The following is a 16,424-nucleotide window of genomic DNA, read 5'->3' on the forward strand; positions in this document are numbered from 1 at the left end:
TTAAAAAAATAACTTCATTTTCAAACAGTTTGATTTGCACATTTTTTTTTGTAATAGCTGGCAGATAATAAAAAGAGGAGAGCTTTTCGCTGCATGAAATTACCGGTTGACGGTGAGAACATTTGCCTGAAGAGTGGGTCTCCGGATGAAGCCAAATCTTATGTAAAAAGATATCTTTGCTCGGAGGTGAACCAGAAACTCTTTGCCCTTGAGTTTTTATACATTTTCCTGGGCCCTAGCTGATTGCCTCAATATTTACCTCAAAATTATGGTTGTTGACTCAAACAACTTCCAGGGAAAATGTTCTAGCTGGAGACTAAAAGTTGATGCTGATGATAAGAGCAATGTCTTTAACATCTTTAGATGAAAAAAAAACAAAAACCATTCATTTTCCCTCCATGTCATGCAATGTCTATTCTCATGTCCATAATTTGAGAGAGCATAACTTGAGGAAATCATTGTAATTCAAACTATCATTCTTTTCTCAAGACAGTGTTTTGATGGATGATCTGACTGAAGAGCCCTTGGACTCTACTGAGGGTTTTTCTATCAGCTTCAACGTGCAATATTAACGTAGCAAAATGAAACAACTACATAAAATAATGCACTGTGAGAACTGTGTAACTAAGGCAAGGGAATGATGGTTGTTTTTCATTTAGTATATCAATTTAAATGGGTCATTTTGCAAAGCAAAACAGACTTAACAAGACACGTTCCGGTGTCTGTATACGATGAGCTGTCTATTTAGATGCTTTAGACAGACAGCCAGCATCAAGGGTCATGCCCCTCTCTATTAACTTGTGGGGCTGGATGAAGCTGATGCATTTACTCAATAAGCATCTGGTTTTACTTCACCATAAAAAAAAAAAAAAGAAGCGATCATTTGCAACCCTATTTGACGGGCTTTGTTGGAGCAGAAAATTGTCTGTCTGGGAAAGGAGGGAATGTTCTCGAACACACTGAATGCATTAGTGGACGAAGGTATTTCTACATAGTGCAACGTATTTCACCATTTATTTTTTGACATTTTAGAGGAAGCAGTGCTTCCCTTGCTGTCCCAGAAAAATCGCCCCTGGTGTCGAAACCTCTCTGTTGAGATCTTTCTGTGTGGATGACACCTTGTTGTCGCCCATGGCTTTTTACCGGCACACTCAGCTGGGAGAACTCGACAGGGCAGGACTCGGTGCTGAGATTACATCTCTAATAAGGTCATCTCCGGATCCTCTCAGTCAGAGGATGGAGGAGGAAATGTAGACGTTTTCAGACAGTCAGAAACTCTTCATGCATTGATTTGTTTTTCAGCATATTGTTTCCCTACAGATCTATATTTTGTCCTACATTTAAATGACACCTAAAGGTGCATCATGGCGATTTTCTAATTCATGTTTCCTATCAGACCTTCTTAGTGTCAGATGCACAATGTCAGAGTCTTCCCAGGATTCTCAAAGCACAATGGGCAGCAAAGATGATGATGAAGAAGAGTCTTCAGGTAAGAAGCAGCATCACTTTTTTGTGAAGGAAGTGAATCTGTAAACCATTGCAGTCATAGTGCACACTAGGTTCTTGAGTTGTGCTTTTCTCATCATTTGTTGCTTGTCTCATTTGCATATCTGCTTTTATTAAATTATTTTCTTTCAATGGAAAATAAACTTGAAACTTTTGTTCTTTATCTTCATGTGCGCCTTTCTGAATTCTGTTAAAATAAGTTTTTAATCATTATTATCTTCAAATTCTTGCTATTAGACTACAATGCTTTTTTCTGTTTAAATTGTTTATGAGATTCCCGGATCTTTTAAAATAGGGGGCTACAAATTTCCACCATCAATATCGTCACGACTCTACACCCGGTTAACTAGAGATGTTATTGTTGTTCTTTGTCATTGTTACTGTTTGATTCTTCACATTTTCTCTGCAGGGTCGCAGACCAAGCTTCCCAAACTGGATTCTCAGTCTTTTGTACCGAGACCTCCATCTTATTCTAAAGAGACACAGGTAGGAAAAAGACGTGTTTTTTGTCATGAATGTAGCTGAAGATTAACAGCATTTTAATTTGCTCTAAACCAGGTTGTTTTAAAAAGACGTGTTGTTCGGAAAATGCCCATTAAGCAACACCGCACAATCCAAGAGGGTATGTATTCTCCTGCTTGGTACACAGCCCTTCCACCCAAGCAGCGGGAGCCCCTCCAACTACCTACCATACCGTCCACCTCTAAGGTCAGTGACACAGCAAGAAGGCTCATTGCTAAATCTTGGTCTGACCTCTGTTTCCTCCTGATCATTTGGTTTTCTCGCACTCTCCAAAAACATGCAGTGGTTCATTGGTCATTTCTATATGTGCGAGTGTGTGTTGTTTGCTTGCAGTACATGTGCTCTGAAGTAGACTGGTGACCTGTCCATGGTGTCAAGTATCTGTGATGGGCTCCAGTCCATACTTGAATCATTGAAATATTTGTCAACAATATGCCTAATAGTTGAGTTAATACATGGTAACAAATCTTATTATCATATCTTATATACCGAACCTGGGCAAAGTGTGGCCCGGGGCCAAATGCGGCCTGTATTTATGTGGGCCTCCTGGAGTTAAACTATAAAAACTGATAATGTTTGTTTGAGGGTCTTTTTGACCATTTTATTTAGTGCCTTTTTTATACATTTTGAGTGCAACTGAGATATAACTTCTTTGTCAGCTTTTCATTTGACTATTTTAAGAGTATTTTTCTACCGGATAATATGCATTGAAATTTGTTTCAGCAGAGTGAAGACTTATGTTTTGTTGAGTGTATATTGTTCTTAGTTACTTTTTGTTTTATTTCCATTACCTTAATTTGCTTTGTTGTTTTTTTTAATGTAAAACCTACAAAAACATTTTAGTCTCTGTAGTTTCCATGACAAAAATCTTAAAAAAAAAATAAAATGCAACGTCCTTGTATAAAAATGAAAGGTCTTGGGTGAATTATCCTGATCCATTTTTCTCCATATACCAGGATCCAACCTCTACCACTTTACCCTCTGAAAAACCTTTCCCTACCAAGAGTTCTGAAGATACTGACCTCCACAAGTTCAGTCAAGAACACAATATGAAGATCTGCTACGGAGGTGTGATATCCATGTCCAAGGACGAGTCCGACTTTGTGACCCACGAGCGCTGGAACAAGGAGTACGACTATCACTGCAAGCTCAGTCGCATCTCTTTCTTTTCCCTCTTCAAAAAGTGGAAACCTTTTTATATCTGGCGGAAAAACGTTCGCACAAAGAAGCTTCTGGTGGCCAGGAATATCCTCCAAAAAAGTTTATTCATAGTAAACAAGGTAGCTTTTCAGAACATCTTTAAACTGCTGTTTATATGAAACATTTCTGACACTTGCTTTCAATGCTCTCTGTGATTTCAAGTATCTCAGTCCTGCACTGGTGGAAATACGCAGAATGTGTTGCCAAATCAGCGAGACAGACTTGTGCCACTTGGAAGGAAGACATACATACACGCTGACTGAGTTCCAGAATACCCAGTATGCAAAGCAGCAGGAGGTACCGTTGTTATTTAATGTAATAATCCTACATTTAATGTGCCTTTCTATCACTGCTGGGATGCCAGTGACATGTATTTATTCATTTTCCACAGGTACTAGCTGACCTGTCGAGGTTCCGAGAGCTTGTGAAAGAAGTAACACTTTGTTCCTGCCGTAGCTACTTGTCAGATCCTGAATGCCAGTCTATTACTCCAGGTGTGTCTTGCAATGTTTGGAAATTTATTCAGACACAGATTGAAAAAGATAACATGAATCTGTTTTCCAACAGACATTGTGAAAAGTCCTATTCTATTGGAGATAAGCAAGACTTATCTATGTCAACAAATCATCTGGTGGGTATTAGTGTTAGTGTTTGTATTGAGCTCTATAATAATGATCCATTATGATGAATTTTTTACACTGTCCTGTCGAATAGCCTTTAGCAACATTAGAATTGTTTGAGTTTATCAACCCGTTATTGGCAAATATGTTGCTTCCCACAAGGTTTGACCTGCACATTTCGTGTTACTATAATTCCTCATTGGTTTATCTTATCTAGAAAATTCCAACACTATCTGTAGGCTGAGAACCAGTGCATTGCACACATGGTGGCCCATGCACCTGTACAGTAGGACCAGCTAAATGCAGACCAGATTTCGGAAAGCAGAAAACTGCCAATGATTCATGCATCCATGATGATGGACGAAAAACACTCACTCATTATACCGTTTTTTAGCAGTTCTACAGTGGTTAAATGAAATAAACCCTGGTAAATAATTTCAATCTTAATAGGGTAGAAGAGTTTTCCTCATCTTCACTGCAAGTTGTTTCATCCATCCATACATTTTCTGCCATTATCTAGGATCTGCTCCCAACTGTAGATCTCCTGGGGGAATTAGGTCTGACCAGTGGGAACCATGATCCCTCCTGACTGTCAGTCAGGGTCTCTGTACCTAACCCTAACTTCCTGGATGACCTGAGCAGGGAGGCATCCAGACCAGATGTCCAGTCCAGATAGTTAATTTCAGCCACCCTTTTTTCTTGGATCTTACTCTTTTGGAAACTCTCCACAAACCTTGAGTACAAATGTTAGGTAAACAGATATATGAGCACGTTCTTCACCGTGACAGATCGATGATACAACGTGCTCATTGCTGCCTCATCTGGGAGGCCGTTGCCAATGGTAGACCTTGGTTTTGGATGTGGATGAGCCATTCCTCACACCCACATATAAACCATTCTAGTGACAGTGCCAAAAAAAAAAAATGAAAGGACCAAACCTCTGGATTGTTCCTGCGCATAATGAATCATAAAATCCTGGATTACATTTGTCCAATAAAATCTTCCATCTTGGCTTGTGTGCAGTTTCATCCGTCTCGTTGACTACATGGTCGCCAACACTTTACACATGTTGGTGGTGAATGAAGTTGGGAAACTGCTGGAGACCCTCCAGGAGCAGCTCAGTCATAATCCCTGTCCTGCCACAATAAAAAGCTGGGGTCGGCAAGTCAAAGCAGGGTCGGAATGGACCGACACTGAGGTATTCTATGATCTCGAGCTAACTCTAAAGCAGAGTTGACTCATGACGTAACTCTACTTTTAGTGCGATTAATCGTGATTAAAAAGTTTAGTCTATTCACAGCTCTTGTTCTTGATTCATTCTTTTCATTTGTCTCTTTAAATCAGCCGGTGGAAGCTAGTGCAGCCGTCGGAAAACCACTGTTCATGTCCCAACTGGTGCTGGATGTAAATGCCTTGACATACAAACCGTCCAAAGAGATATTTCAGGTTGACATTCACTCGCAAGCAATTGTGCTTTTACCATATTATTGACTGCTCTGTGCCTGTGCACCAACAGGAGGCTTTAGAGGATATTATCTGGCAGTATGGGGACACTGTACTGACAGTCAAAACACTGACGGAAGATGGAGATCTAAGATCACTTACCCATGAGGTACTGTACCAGGTACTTTGTGACACCTAGATATTGTCATTCAAGTTTGAAGAAGCTAAAGATGTGCTGAAACGTATCACAGGTATCAGAAAGTAAATTTCAAGTTGGTCCAAGTTTGAAATCTATAATAGAGAACGGTCACCTCCGCAGCATCATCAGAGACATCAGAGTAAGTTTGTATTTTTACTTCTCATACTGAATAAATGCATCCTGAAACTTGCTCTTTACGGATTAGAAAAATGTGCAACTTTGTACAAGTTTATTTACATACTCTCAAGATCAAGTTTTAACCTTTAGATATGATTTATTGACATTTCACTGCCTCCAGAATCCTTTTTGTGCATTTGTTGTGTAAGGAGCCCTCAAACTGCAGATAAAATTATAATGCATCTGCAATTTTCTGTTCTTTTCCTCAGGAAACATTTCAGTGCGCCTTTGACGTCGCTGAAATGTATTCGAGCACATTTGAGCATTTCCAACAGTTTTATAAGGAGAATGAGAGTCTGAATATGGAAACGCTTCGGCAACAGGAGCATGGTAATTTCCCTTTTTGTCTGTGAACTTAAGAATGTGGTGATGGGTTCGGAAAAGACCTTGGATGTTTATCACGCTGTAAACATGCCAAGAGACACTGTTTAAATTGGATGGATGGATGGATGGATGGATCATAGATGATCAGGTAGACTTCAGATCATTGCTAGATAATTGTTGATTGTAGATTGATACTTGTTTTGGTAATAACCAGGTAATATCTTCATAAAAAAAACGCATGCTAGCCATGTTGGATTAAGAGCTGAGAGCTGGAGCAGAGTAATGGCTTTTTTCCAACAGTTCACATTTTCCCCACCACTGGAGACGACTGTTTTGCTGTTATTTGGCCCTCTGAGAATTTGAGGTTTTATTTCAAAGGTCAACAAGTCAAGGTGTTGCGTTGATCATTCCCCACGCCTCCAGGTTTTCAAGAAATTATGCAGTAGGTTCATTTTGCGGGGACTAATTGCCCCTCACTGTAGAATAATAGGCAAATGGTGAAAGCACTGAGCCTGGCACATTGTCTCGCCCCCCTGTGGATGACCTCACCTCTCAAATGGCTAATTGTGCTGCAGTTATACGTGCAGTGAATTATCCCATCAAGTGAGACATGAAAATATAAATGTAAACGGCACAGCACTGGATGGTTGACAGACTCAACCACTTTTAAAAAATTAGAAGAAGAAAAATGGGACAATAATGGAAGCCCCACAGAAAAGTCCACTGCTCAGTCAGCGGGTAGAAATTAAAACCAAAGGGAAAAACAAGGACTGACCTTAGGCAACAGAACAGTCACCTCTATTAAAAGCAGTTATACCCTGTGTTGCCATATGCCTTCCATGAGGATCATCAGACCAGCTGTCATCCTGAAAACCAGCTGCAAAACCCAGAATGGTTATGCAGTGCCTGTCATCATTTACGTGAATCATATTAATGTCTTCATTTCAAAGGTTTAATGCTTTATGACTGACCTAAACTATATGACTGTAGAGAAAGATGGCTGTCGCCGCCTCTGCTCAGCATCTATGATCGCACGCTCACATTGTTCCCGGGCAGTCTGTGTCTCTCCGTATACCGTAACACCCAAGCAGTCCCTGTTGTCGCTTCCTTCAGGACCATCTCTCTCTTTTGGGAGATTAAAAGCTTGGTCTAGTGTTTACAGAAATAAATGTACACAACGTACAGCTGTTTATTTTTTGGGGTCAGCTTTACGGTGAACCAAATTACACTGTTGAAATGACGCCTAAATTATGCCCACCAAAATCAAGTATACAGTTTTGGATAGGGATGCTCCGAGCAAGATTTTTGCTGCTGCTCACATGGATTGAGAATATGTACACAATGTAAAAAAATAAATAAATAACTTTAAATCATTTTAATTCAGATACGTTTTATATACCTCTTCAAGGTGAAAACCCTAGAAAAACCTTACTGAATGCAGCAATTATTCTGTCATAAGGACACCTGAAAAACATTTCATTTGATGTGAGACATCGTAGGTGAATCTCTAGAGACTGTGCTATGTCCTTGAAGTATTTACATACTGTAGCGGGACTCTGAGAGAGAGTGCACTGCAACACCTGAGAAAGGCTGCTCATCTAGCTCTCTGAAATCAATAATTACTTCTTATCATTCCGAATGTCACGCTTGGACTGGCGGGTGTTGCTAGGCGTCAGCTGCGCTAACAGCCTGCTGCTGAGGAACCAGCGGTCTCACTTTCATGAGCTGGAAAACTCTCCGAGCTCCGTCAAGTGCTGGTGCTTTAAGTAGCCTGTTTAATTTGAAGGCGCTTCCCTGCGCAGCTTTTTCCCATGCATGTGCTGCAGGATGCAAACTTAACATGACATGAAAGAAGCTCCACAGCAGACATGGCGATGCTTTGTGAGCAGCAACCAGTGGGGCTTCATCGGAGCGCCGGCTGTCACACGTAATGAATGACTGGCAATGACCGGCAGCGATCGGCATTCACCGATCGCACTGAAATCGGCCGCTCATGATCGGTGACCGATCGATCGGAGCATCCTTAGTTTTGGACATGGTCTTTGAATGAATGCACGAATAATTGAAGGGAAAAATAATAATAAAAATTCCCTCCTGGTGTTTTGTATTTTTGTTCTATTTGCATTTGAACACTGTTGTTATTATTTACGTTTTTTTTTTTCAAATTTGTTTATGACTGCAACCCTTTTGTGTGGTGTCTAGGCTGCATCATTCTCCTGAATATGTCCTTTGTCTTGTTCAGGCCTGGATTTCTTTGGAAAGTCGCTTGAGTTGTACCACAGCGAGCACAAACTGGCCTTGGCCATACGTAAGACCCGTCATCTCGGCTTGCTGCTTGTCGACAAGAAACAACTGAGACGAAAGCTTGTAACTTCGCCCCTGCGCTGCTTGGATGTCAGTACAAATCAGCACTCAATTAAACCCCTGCTTTTCTTTTCTTACTCCCTCAGATGACACACAAGTTCAGCACTTATAGTGTGGTTTTGTTCACTTATAAATATCAAAAATGGTGAGATGGAATAATTGCTCTGCTGTCATTTGGGTTTCAGGTCGTTAATGAGATGCTCACTCAGCTGGCTAAAAGGAAGCTGGACGCTGTTATAGCCGAAGCTTGCGAGGCCCAGTTTAACCTCGAGCACACTCCCAATACCACAACAGAGCTTGCCAACTACTTGATGCTCCTGGATCAAATTCAAGACCGGGTGAGGGTTAAGCTTTTCAGCCTAAAGCTCTTCTGAAAGGGGTCTGGCAGTACGAGACCATCTGTTCCTCATGTGTTTGGTCGATTTTCAGAAAGTTTGCTGTGGAGGCAGAGGTAGTTGGATTGCCATGATTGAAGTGTTTGTGGAGACTTCATGAATGTAGCGTAATCCTTCCAACAAAAAGTTGGAATTTCTCTGGCTTCCACTCTTGTCCAAGCAATTTTTCACAAGCAGGATTATCGAGACATGAATTCAAATGTGTCAAAGGTCTTTATCACGTTGATTTCATAAAAAAAAAAGACACTCAAAGAACCAGATCAAGTATATAATAGATAGTGGTGAGGGGCTTATGATGCTTCATGAAACAGTGTCCTCATTTTCAGATCCCTCTTTGAGCAACTATATCAATGAAACATGACATGTTTACGCTGAAAGCACCAACGACTGAGCTCTGGAAATGACACTGTATCATGAAGCTTCATCAGGCCATTCACTACTTTGGTGGGTGCCTTGTTCTTTGTCTTACGGCTTTCATGCAGTTCATCCTCCTCCACCTTCAGTGATCTTTCGACAGAATGAAGACTTATGTCCACAACTAATGTCATGCTGCTATCTCAGGAGGCTTGCTAGCTTGTTGCAGGCTTCATCTGGTTTCCAGACTTTCTGGTGTAGGTCTGCAAAGGCCAATCACAAGCCTGTCTTAGACTCCTTTGGGGGAAGGAATGTTTAAAAGTAGCCACTGAAAATGACGTCAAATCGACTTACTGATGCTCTCCTATATTCCCTCTCCAGATTCCATTCCTTGAGGAGGAGGAGGAGACTGTTCATCAGATGTACAATCTCATTAAGCAGTATTCGGTCCCTGCTCCACCCGAGGACCTTGTTCTTTTTGAGACGATGCAGAGCACCATTAACTCTTTAAATTCCATTGTTAACAAGGCTGCATCAAAGAGGGACGCTAACTTGGAAATTCTCTGTAGCTCCCTGCAGAATGACATCATAGAACTGAACTGCAAGGTCGGGAAAGTGAAGCATAAGTCAAAGGTATGTCAGCTACTTGAAAGCTATTTGTGTCTTCTGCTGGCTACTTTGCTATGATGTATTTTATTAAAATCCATATGCAGCATGCTTCTCATTTTATGATTCTACGTATTGATTGAGCTGTTCATGAACCACCCCTCTGTTTTTCTACCAGGATCGAAGAATCCTTGACATCAATTCAAATGTTGCAGAAGTTCACACACTGCTGGATGACATCCAGGTTTCTGTAGATGAGCTGCAGGCGCAAGCTTCTGCCTTCAAGTCGTACCAGAAAAAATTCAAGGTGATGACTTAATATCTGTCTGCATGTGTATACAAGCAAACATCAGGTAGTTTTTTTAAAAAAAACATCCTTTCAGGTGGAGGTGACCAGGTTTGACGCTCTGGATGAGTTAACGTCAGAGTTCCGACTGATGCAGCTCCTCTGGAAATCTCTCGAGGAATGGGACATTTTGCAGGCTGAATGGACTGAGGTGCGCTACTGTAGATGGATTATTTCCAGTATTGTGTCCTCTGATATGACTTCATGTATCTTAATCCATTGTTTCTTAGTCTAAACTGGAGGACTTAGACTTGGAACAGCTGACCTCACAGGTCAACAAATATACCAAGTATTTGGTCCAGCTGGAGAAGGGTCTTCCTCGCAACAATGTGGTACCAATTTTGAAGGAGAAAGTGGACGCTATGAAGCAGAGGGTTTGTAGTTGACCATAGCTTAAGAATTTCTCAACTGTATTCTTCTAATATTTTACTCTTTCATATCTCAGTTGCCGTTGATCATTGATTTACGGAACCCCTGCATGAAACAAGATCATTGGCTGGCATTGGAAACTGTTGTTGGGAAACCCCTGGACAAGGATCATGCATCCCTGGCAGCGCTGGAGGAAATTAATGTCTTTGCTTATGGGCAAGAGATCCAGAAGGTATGATTGAAGCTGTTACAATTATTGAGCTTTCCTACAGTTGTTCGTTCCTTCATTCACATAGCAGGAACGAGGATCGAAGTGTCGTAGATCCTGGAGCATTTTTACCTCCTCGTTCGGAGCAGTACCTTAGAAACTATTCCCCTTTGCAATGGATAAATGAACCCTGTGGACTTTGGTTCGCCATCATGGTTTTATATGTATTTTTACTGTAATTACATTTTTCATTTTCCCTGAACTTCTATTGCTTTCCTCTTCGGGTTGGCAAATAAATTACATTTTCTCAATGTCAGCCTTTGATCAAATTTTCCAACTCTTGGAAACAATGAGCGTTAGTTATGTATAGTAATTACACAGCATTTATGTACACAGTTTCAACAACTTTCTTCTCGGCTGTTGCGTATGTCAGGCGTTTGCCTCAAGCACTTAAGTGCAACAAAACAAGCTATTTGAGTTTTCACATTTATAGAAAACACTGCCAGGCGGAATAAATGCAGCACAATTCAGAGCAAAATATGCAGCTGACAGAGATTTCATCTGTGAAATGAGTGTTTGGGATGCTAATTGGTCAGCCAGTTGTCTCAGGGAGATTAAATGGAACATAAAAAAACTTGCTTGTGAAACCAATTTTATTCTCTCTTAAGCTCTGTTGATTATAGGAATTTTGAATATGAGAGATTGTTTGCAAAGTTTTTTTGTCAAAAGAGATTGAAGGAGCAAAACCCTTTCGTCATTTAAACAATTCAATAAACCTTCCCGAAGCTGTGCGCTGCATCATTCGATTTTGGGTCAATATAAAGAGCTAACAGATACACTTGACATTTCAGGTGTCGGGACAAGCTTCAGGGGAGGCATCGGTGGAGGGGATTATTGCAAAGGTAAGGTTGACAAAATAGTGGTCATTTATTCTCGAGTCACGTGTGTATCATTCTGGATGTTTGGAAGTTTTACAGATGATTTCATAAGTTGCCTCATGGACACAATAACATGAAAATAAATGGTGACATTTTCTGAAGCCTCATAAATGCATCTAGTAGAAGTCCCCAATTGAAGACAATTTAAGCTGGGAATGAGGAGTTTCCTTCATCTGTCACATTCACTATGTTCTGGTGATGGACTCAAGTCATTTTTAGAAGCTCTGTTTTACACTGTATTTGTTCTAGTTCAGATAAAACACACTTAGTTCTCATCACCAGGCCACAGTTTTAATTATCAATGTTCACTTCTAGGTCTCGCCTGTAACATCAGTTTGTTACCATAACAGAGAGCAGAAAATCATCCGCACTGCAGCTCACTATGCCTGGCTTTGATTTGTGAAAGATGAAAACAGTTTTTTGTCTGCTTTATTCTTGGATTCAGGCACTCACTGTGGTTACACACTGTAAGATACCATACCAATGTCTTTTACAAAGATCCATGCAAGAAATGTGAAATGTTATCACGGAAAGATCATCTTGAAATGGTAGTTGTCATCAAACCTGTCACAGAATGCTCCTACTACAACAACACATGATAAACAGCATTTCACTGCGCCTGTTCTCTTCCTCCTTCTTTTTAGCCTTTTCTGAATGAAAACATCCTGTTTCAGTTTGCAGTTCTTCAATGTAAAAGCTTCCTTCCATTACACATGTGACATATTTCTGCGCAATGTGATCACTCGTATTAGGTTGAGGACATTTGGAAGACAACTGAATTTACAGTCCTCTGTCATGGCGACTCCAAGGAAGTCTTCATTTTGGGAGGCACAGATGAGATTCAGGTAAGGCTGACTCGCTCTTCCTGTGTGAACCAGTTCTTTGAAAACTGTGTGTGTTCTGCCACAAAGGTGCTGTTGGATGACAGCATCATCAACGTAGCCACGGTGGCTTCGTCCCGCTATGTCGATCCTATCAAGCCCAAGGTTGACAAACTCACCAAACAGTTGACACGTTTCAATAAAACACTGGTACGTTTTTAGACTGAATTTGTGACTGAATTTGAAGCTGTTTAAAATATGTGCAATGCCGCTCTCTAGTGGTTGTAATGAAGAAGCCCAGGTACTTCTGAATGGGTGCTTGTAAATTGTTTAAACAATCTGCTATTATCAAAGAGCTCTTTCTCACTCAACTACTCTTTAAATGTCCCACCAGGATGAATGGCTCACATGCCAGAGAAATTGGCTCTACCTAGAAAGCATCTTTGTTGCACCAGACATCAAGAGGCAGCTTCCCGAGGAGTCCAAGAAGTTTGTGAAAGTGGACAAGTCCTGGAGAGAGATCATGTACAAAGTGAATAAGATGCCAAACGCTCTGAGAGCCGCCACGCAGCCCGGTTGGTTTTTTGTTTTAAATAAGCAAAGCGATTTTCTTGTGGTTCAGACACAGAGTTGACAGTCTAGCAGTCTGGGGGGTCTGGCAGTGTGTACTTCCAGTCCTGCCCTCATGTCTCACGTCACATCTTTGATTTCACACAGATCTCTTGGAGACTTTTCAGAGAAACAATGAGCTTTTGGATGAGATACATAAGTGTCTGGAAGACTATCTGGAGTCCAAGAGAGTGATATTCCCTCGGTTTGTTGTGGATTCTTCTCGCTATTAAAATACCAGATTTCACCACTATATTTAAATTTCTAATTTGGTCTGCATCTTGCACTGCCTGATTTTTCATTTTTGTTTGTTTCTTTTTCTACCCTTGCCAGATTCTATTTCTTGTCCAATGATGAGCTCATTAATATTTTGGCACAAACAAGGAACCCCCAGGCAGTTCAACCACACCTGAGGAAATGTTTTGATGCGATTACACACCTTGAGTTTGCTTTACTCACCGAACAACCAGCCGCAGCAGGAGGGACTATCCTGGAAGGTGTAGAACCAAGCGGAGAAAAAGTTTACAGCAAAAACATCCTCAGTATGGTCTCCCCAGAGGGAGAAAAGGTCAGTGTGAAGCCTTTCAATCCTGTTTTATCTTGTGTCTGGTCTCACGTTGAGAGTTTTGAGACACTGTGAAGCAACTTTTTTTTTCTTCATTTTGTGGCATTAGTCCTGATTTCAAGGCTATCTAGGATGTGGAAATAGACAATGTCGAAACGAAAAAAAACAACCTCCTTGCTCTTTTCTTTCAGGTTGCTTTGACGAAAGGTTTGAAAGCACAAGGCAATGTAGAAGACTGGCTTTGCAAAGTGGAGGAGGCGATGTTTGTGTCACTTCGACGCCTGAGCAAGGCAGCTATCACTGATTATGAACTGAGGAGTAGGGAAGAGTGGGTCATTGCTGGCCACGCATCTCAGGTACAGATACACTACACCAGGGTTCTTAACCTTTTTGAACACGGGGAGCACCGTTCCCAGAACATTTTATTTGTGATCAATAACCATGTGATCATCCCAAAGATATTAGTCATTGAAAAGTCCAACTAGCAGCAGAACCAGGTGCGAGTCATATATCTGTAGAAAAAAAATACGTCTAATCCAAACTGTTCAAAAAACAATTGGAAAAACTGAATAAAACTCTGAATAAAACAAATATATAAAATAAAGATAAAATATTTTATTTAAACTCCAACGAAGTTATAAGTAAAGTGTATCACCATAAAATTCACAACTGCTTCAACAGGGGCTTTCATGAAGTGTTTTTACTGTTTGGGGGCAGTAGTTTGGTGACGCACTACATATGTGGTTGGGCCCCGGCCCCATGGCTAAGAGGCACTGTATTACATATCATTTGTATCCATCTAACTAAGGGGAAGTTGTTGCTCGGTTACTACAGAGTTTCATCAACGTTACTCAGGTAGACTATGTGTGCTGTTTGAGCAAGTCCCTAGCACTACTGGCACCTGCTGTCCCATTGAGGCCATTGCTATTAATGATGTTTCAAACACTTATTGGGTGTCCAGTTATATTGACCAAATAAATGTTGAGGAGGGTGGATTAATGTCGAGAGTCGAATGAGGGCAGAGGGAAATAAAATCTTAATTGTCAAAGTAAGACATGAAATAATCTCTTTATGCCGAAACCATTATCATAAAAGGCTAAAGTCTTTTCTTGTTATCAACGCTTCACTCCTCTCAGATCTGCAGTCACAACTTTACACGTTGCTTCGTCTTTTCTTGTGGTTAATACAGTAATGATTTGTGTCCACCAGGTGGTGCTGACGATCTCACAGATGATGTGGTGCAAGGACCTGGATGGCTGTCTGGAGGGAGACCACGATCATTTTGCTGCTTTGCAGGAATTTGAACACACAAATATTGATGTACATTCTTTGCTTTCATTACTATTTAAAAAAAACCCTCCCCTTTGTTGTGGTCTGTCTAATAATCCTGTGTCTTGCAGAGGCTTAATGCACTGGCTGCTCTGGTCCGAGGGAAGCTGCCTTCTTTACACCGAAATATTGTGACTGCCCTTATTACTATTGATGTCCATGCCAGGGACATTGTTACTGATCTTGTCCGGCAGAAGGTACGGCGCATGAAACAACATCACTTTTGCCATATTGAACCAAACATTTGCCGCCAAAAGGCATCCGTTTGAGCCATCCTGGACAAACTGCAGTGCAGTGTGTGATCTTTTTTATCAGACAACCATTTAAAGTTGAAGCATTGTGGGCTTGTCTCTTGGGGCAGACCGGCTGTGCCGGCTTTTCCTCCCTGCTTCTGTTTGCCAACGGCCCTCATGATGTTTGGAGCTCTTGCGTCCTTGACCCTATCATAAGGGACCTACCACTGGAGTCAAAGAAAACTCCTTTGTTGGCAAAAGTTCAGACGACTCGTTGTACACTAAATATTTTAAAAAGGAGAGGACACTCGAGTTTTCCAAAAAATGTATTGGCTTACTACTGGAACATTATTGACCGTTTTATTTAATTTACTTTTTGACTCCTTTATTTTTACCCACGTTGCTGTTTTAGCCGAGCAGGTGTGACTGAATGTTTATTTTTCAATTCAAATTACTCTTTCGTTTTAGGTGGACACCAGGACCAACTTCGAATGGCAGCGGCAGCTTCGGTACTATTGGGACATTGATATTGACAACTGCGTGGCCAAGATGGCGCTCTCTACTTATATTTATGGCTACGAATACCTTGGGGCCTGTCCCAGACTGGTGATCACACCACTCACGGTAACAGTAACATTCACACACATTCACACATGAAAGCCACACACAACACCATAAATTGATGACCAGTATTCACGTTATTGCAGCTACACAAAGGTGGAATTCAAGGTTGACATTTGATTTGTATCATTTCGCCACACAATAACTCAGGTCTGCTTCTTCGTATTTGTAGGATCGTTGCTACTTGTGTCTAATGGGAGCACTCCAGTTAGACCTGGGGGGAGCTCCAGCGGGGCCAGCGGGGACTGGCAAAACTGAGACCACCAAAGACTTGGCTAAAGCTTTGGCTATCCAGTGTGTTGTTTTCAACTGCTCTGACGGTCTGGACTACAAGGTGAATTCATGCATCATATATATATATATCCTTTATATACCTTTTATTGTTTGTTATTTTCCAGTTCTTCAGCTCTAGTTTTAAGTGTCTGCCCCACATCCAAAAAACTGTGGTGAATATGTCTGGCCACAAGATGGCAGTGTTGCTGAAGGGCTCAAAGCGTCTTACTGGGAGTTCAGATTCTGGCGCTCCCCTTGTGTTTTTATTGTCATTCAGTTCATTTTATTGATCAGCTCTGTATCCATAAGAGAATTATTACAGGGGCAGTCACTTGCTAGTCAGTGTGGTGAGTTGATTAAATGGCAATTCAGGAGATTCCATTCTCTAAAACTATGTCTGTA

At 41.1% G+C, this 16,424-nt stretch overlaps 1 protein-coding gene across 10 annotated transcripts in view; it reads left to right on the plus strand.

The window, feature by feature from the left end:
- The window catches only part of LOC128753852 (dynein axonemal heavy chain 6-like), a 42,941-nt gene that overhangs the window by 1,020 nt on the left and 25,497 nt on the right, over positions 1 to 16,424 (plus strand). For 9 of the 10 annotated variants that reach the window (XM_053855998.1, XM_053855994.1, XM_053856001.1 and 6 more), the window contains 30 exons: positions 1,397 to 1,489; positions 1,916 to 1,992; positions 2,065 to 2,214; positions 2,985 to 3,308; positions 3,391 to 3,525; positions 3,620 to 3,722; positions 3,796 to 3,859; positions 4,872 to 5,046; positions 5,193 to 5,294; positions 5,365 to 5,460; positions 5,543 to 5,629; positions 5,877 to 5,997; positions 8,234 to 8,385; positions 8,541 to 8,693; positions 9,486 to 9,737; positions 9,889 to 10,017; positions 10,094 to 10,207; positions 10,287 to 10,430; positions 10,502 to 10,657; positions 11,485 to 11,535; positions 12,324 to 12,416; positions 12,483 to 12,602; positions 12,787 to 12,967; positions 13,110 to 13,206; positions 13,335 to 13,569; positions 13,758 to 13,922; positions 14,776 to 14,886; positions 14,967 to 15,092; positions 15,597 to 15,752; positions 15,922 to 16,083. In XM_053855998.1, coding sequence (XP_053711973.1) covers positions 1,420 to 1,489; positions 1,916 to 1,992; positions 2,065 to 2,214; positions 2,985 to 3,308; positions 3,391 to 3,525; positions 3,620 to 3,722; positions 3,796 to 3,859; positions 4,872 to 5,046; positions 5,193 to 5,294; positions 5,365 to 5,460; positions 5,543 to 5,629; positions 5,877 to 5,997; positions 8,234 to 8,385; positions 8,541 to 8,693; positions 9,486 to 9,737; positions 9,889 to 10,017; positions 10,094 to 10,207; positions 10,287 to 10,430; positions 10,502 to 10,657; positions 11,485 to 11,535; positions 12,324 to 12,416; positions 12,483 to 12,602; positions 12,787 to 12,967; positions 13,110 to 13,206; positions 13,335 to 13,569; positions 13,758 to 13,922; positions 14,776 to 14,886; positions 14,967 to 15,092; positions 15,597 to 15,752; positions 15,922 to 16,083 — 4,101 coding nt within the window. In that variant the 5' untranslated portion in view covers positions 1,397 to 1,419. Of the gene's footprint in view, positions 1 to 78; positions 113 to 1,396; positions 1,490 to 1,915; positions 1,993 to 2,064; positions 2,215 to 2,984; positions 3,309 to 3,390; positions 3,526 to 3,619; positions 3,723 to 3,795; positions 3,860 to 4,871; positions 5,047 to 5,192; positions 5,295 to 5,364; positions 5,461 to 5,542; positions 5,630 to 5,876; positions 5,998 to 8,233; positions 8,386 to 8,540; positions 8,694 to 9,485; positions 9,738 to 9,888; positions 10,018 to 10,093; positions 10,208 to 10,286; positions 10,431 to 10,501; positions 10,658 to 11,484; positions 11,536 to 12,323; positions 12,417 to 12,482; positions 12,603 to 12,786; positions 12,968 to 13,109; positions 13,207 to 13,334; positions 13,570 to 13,757; positions 13,923 to 14,775; positions 14,887 to 14,966; positions 15,093 to 15,596; positions 15,753 to 15,921; positions 16,084 to 16,424 lie in introns of those variants that run through there. The other variant, XM_053855997.1, reaches the window with a different exon arrangement.

Source organism: Synchiropus splendidus, chromosome 2 (genome assembly GCF_027744825.2).
Source record: "Synchiropus splendidus isolate RoL2022-P1 chromosome 2, RoL_Sspl_1.0, whole genome shotgun sequence".
Lineage (NCBI taxonomy): Eukaryota > Metazoa > Chordata > Actinopteri > Syngnathiformes > Callionymidae > Synchiropus > Synchiropus splendidus.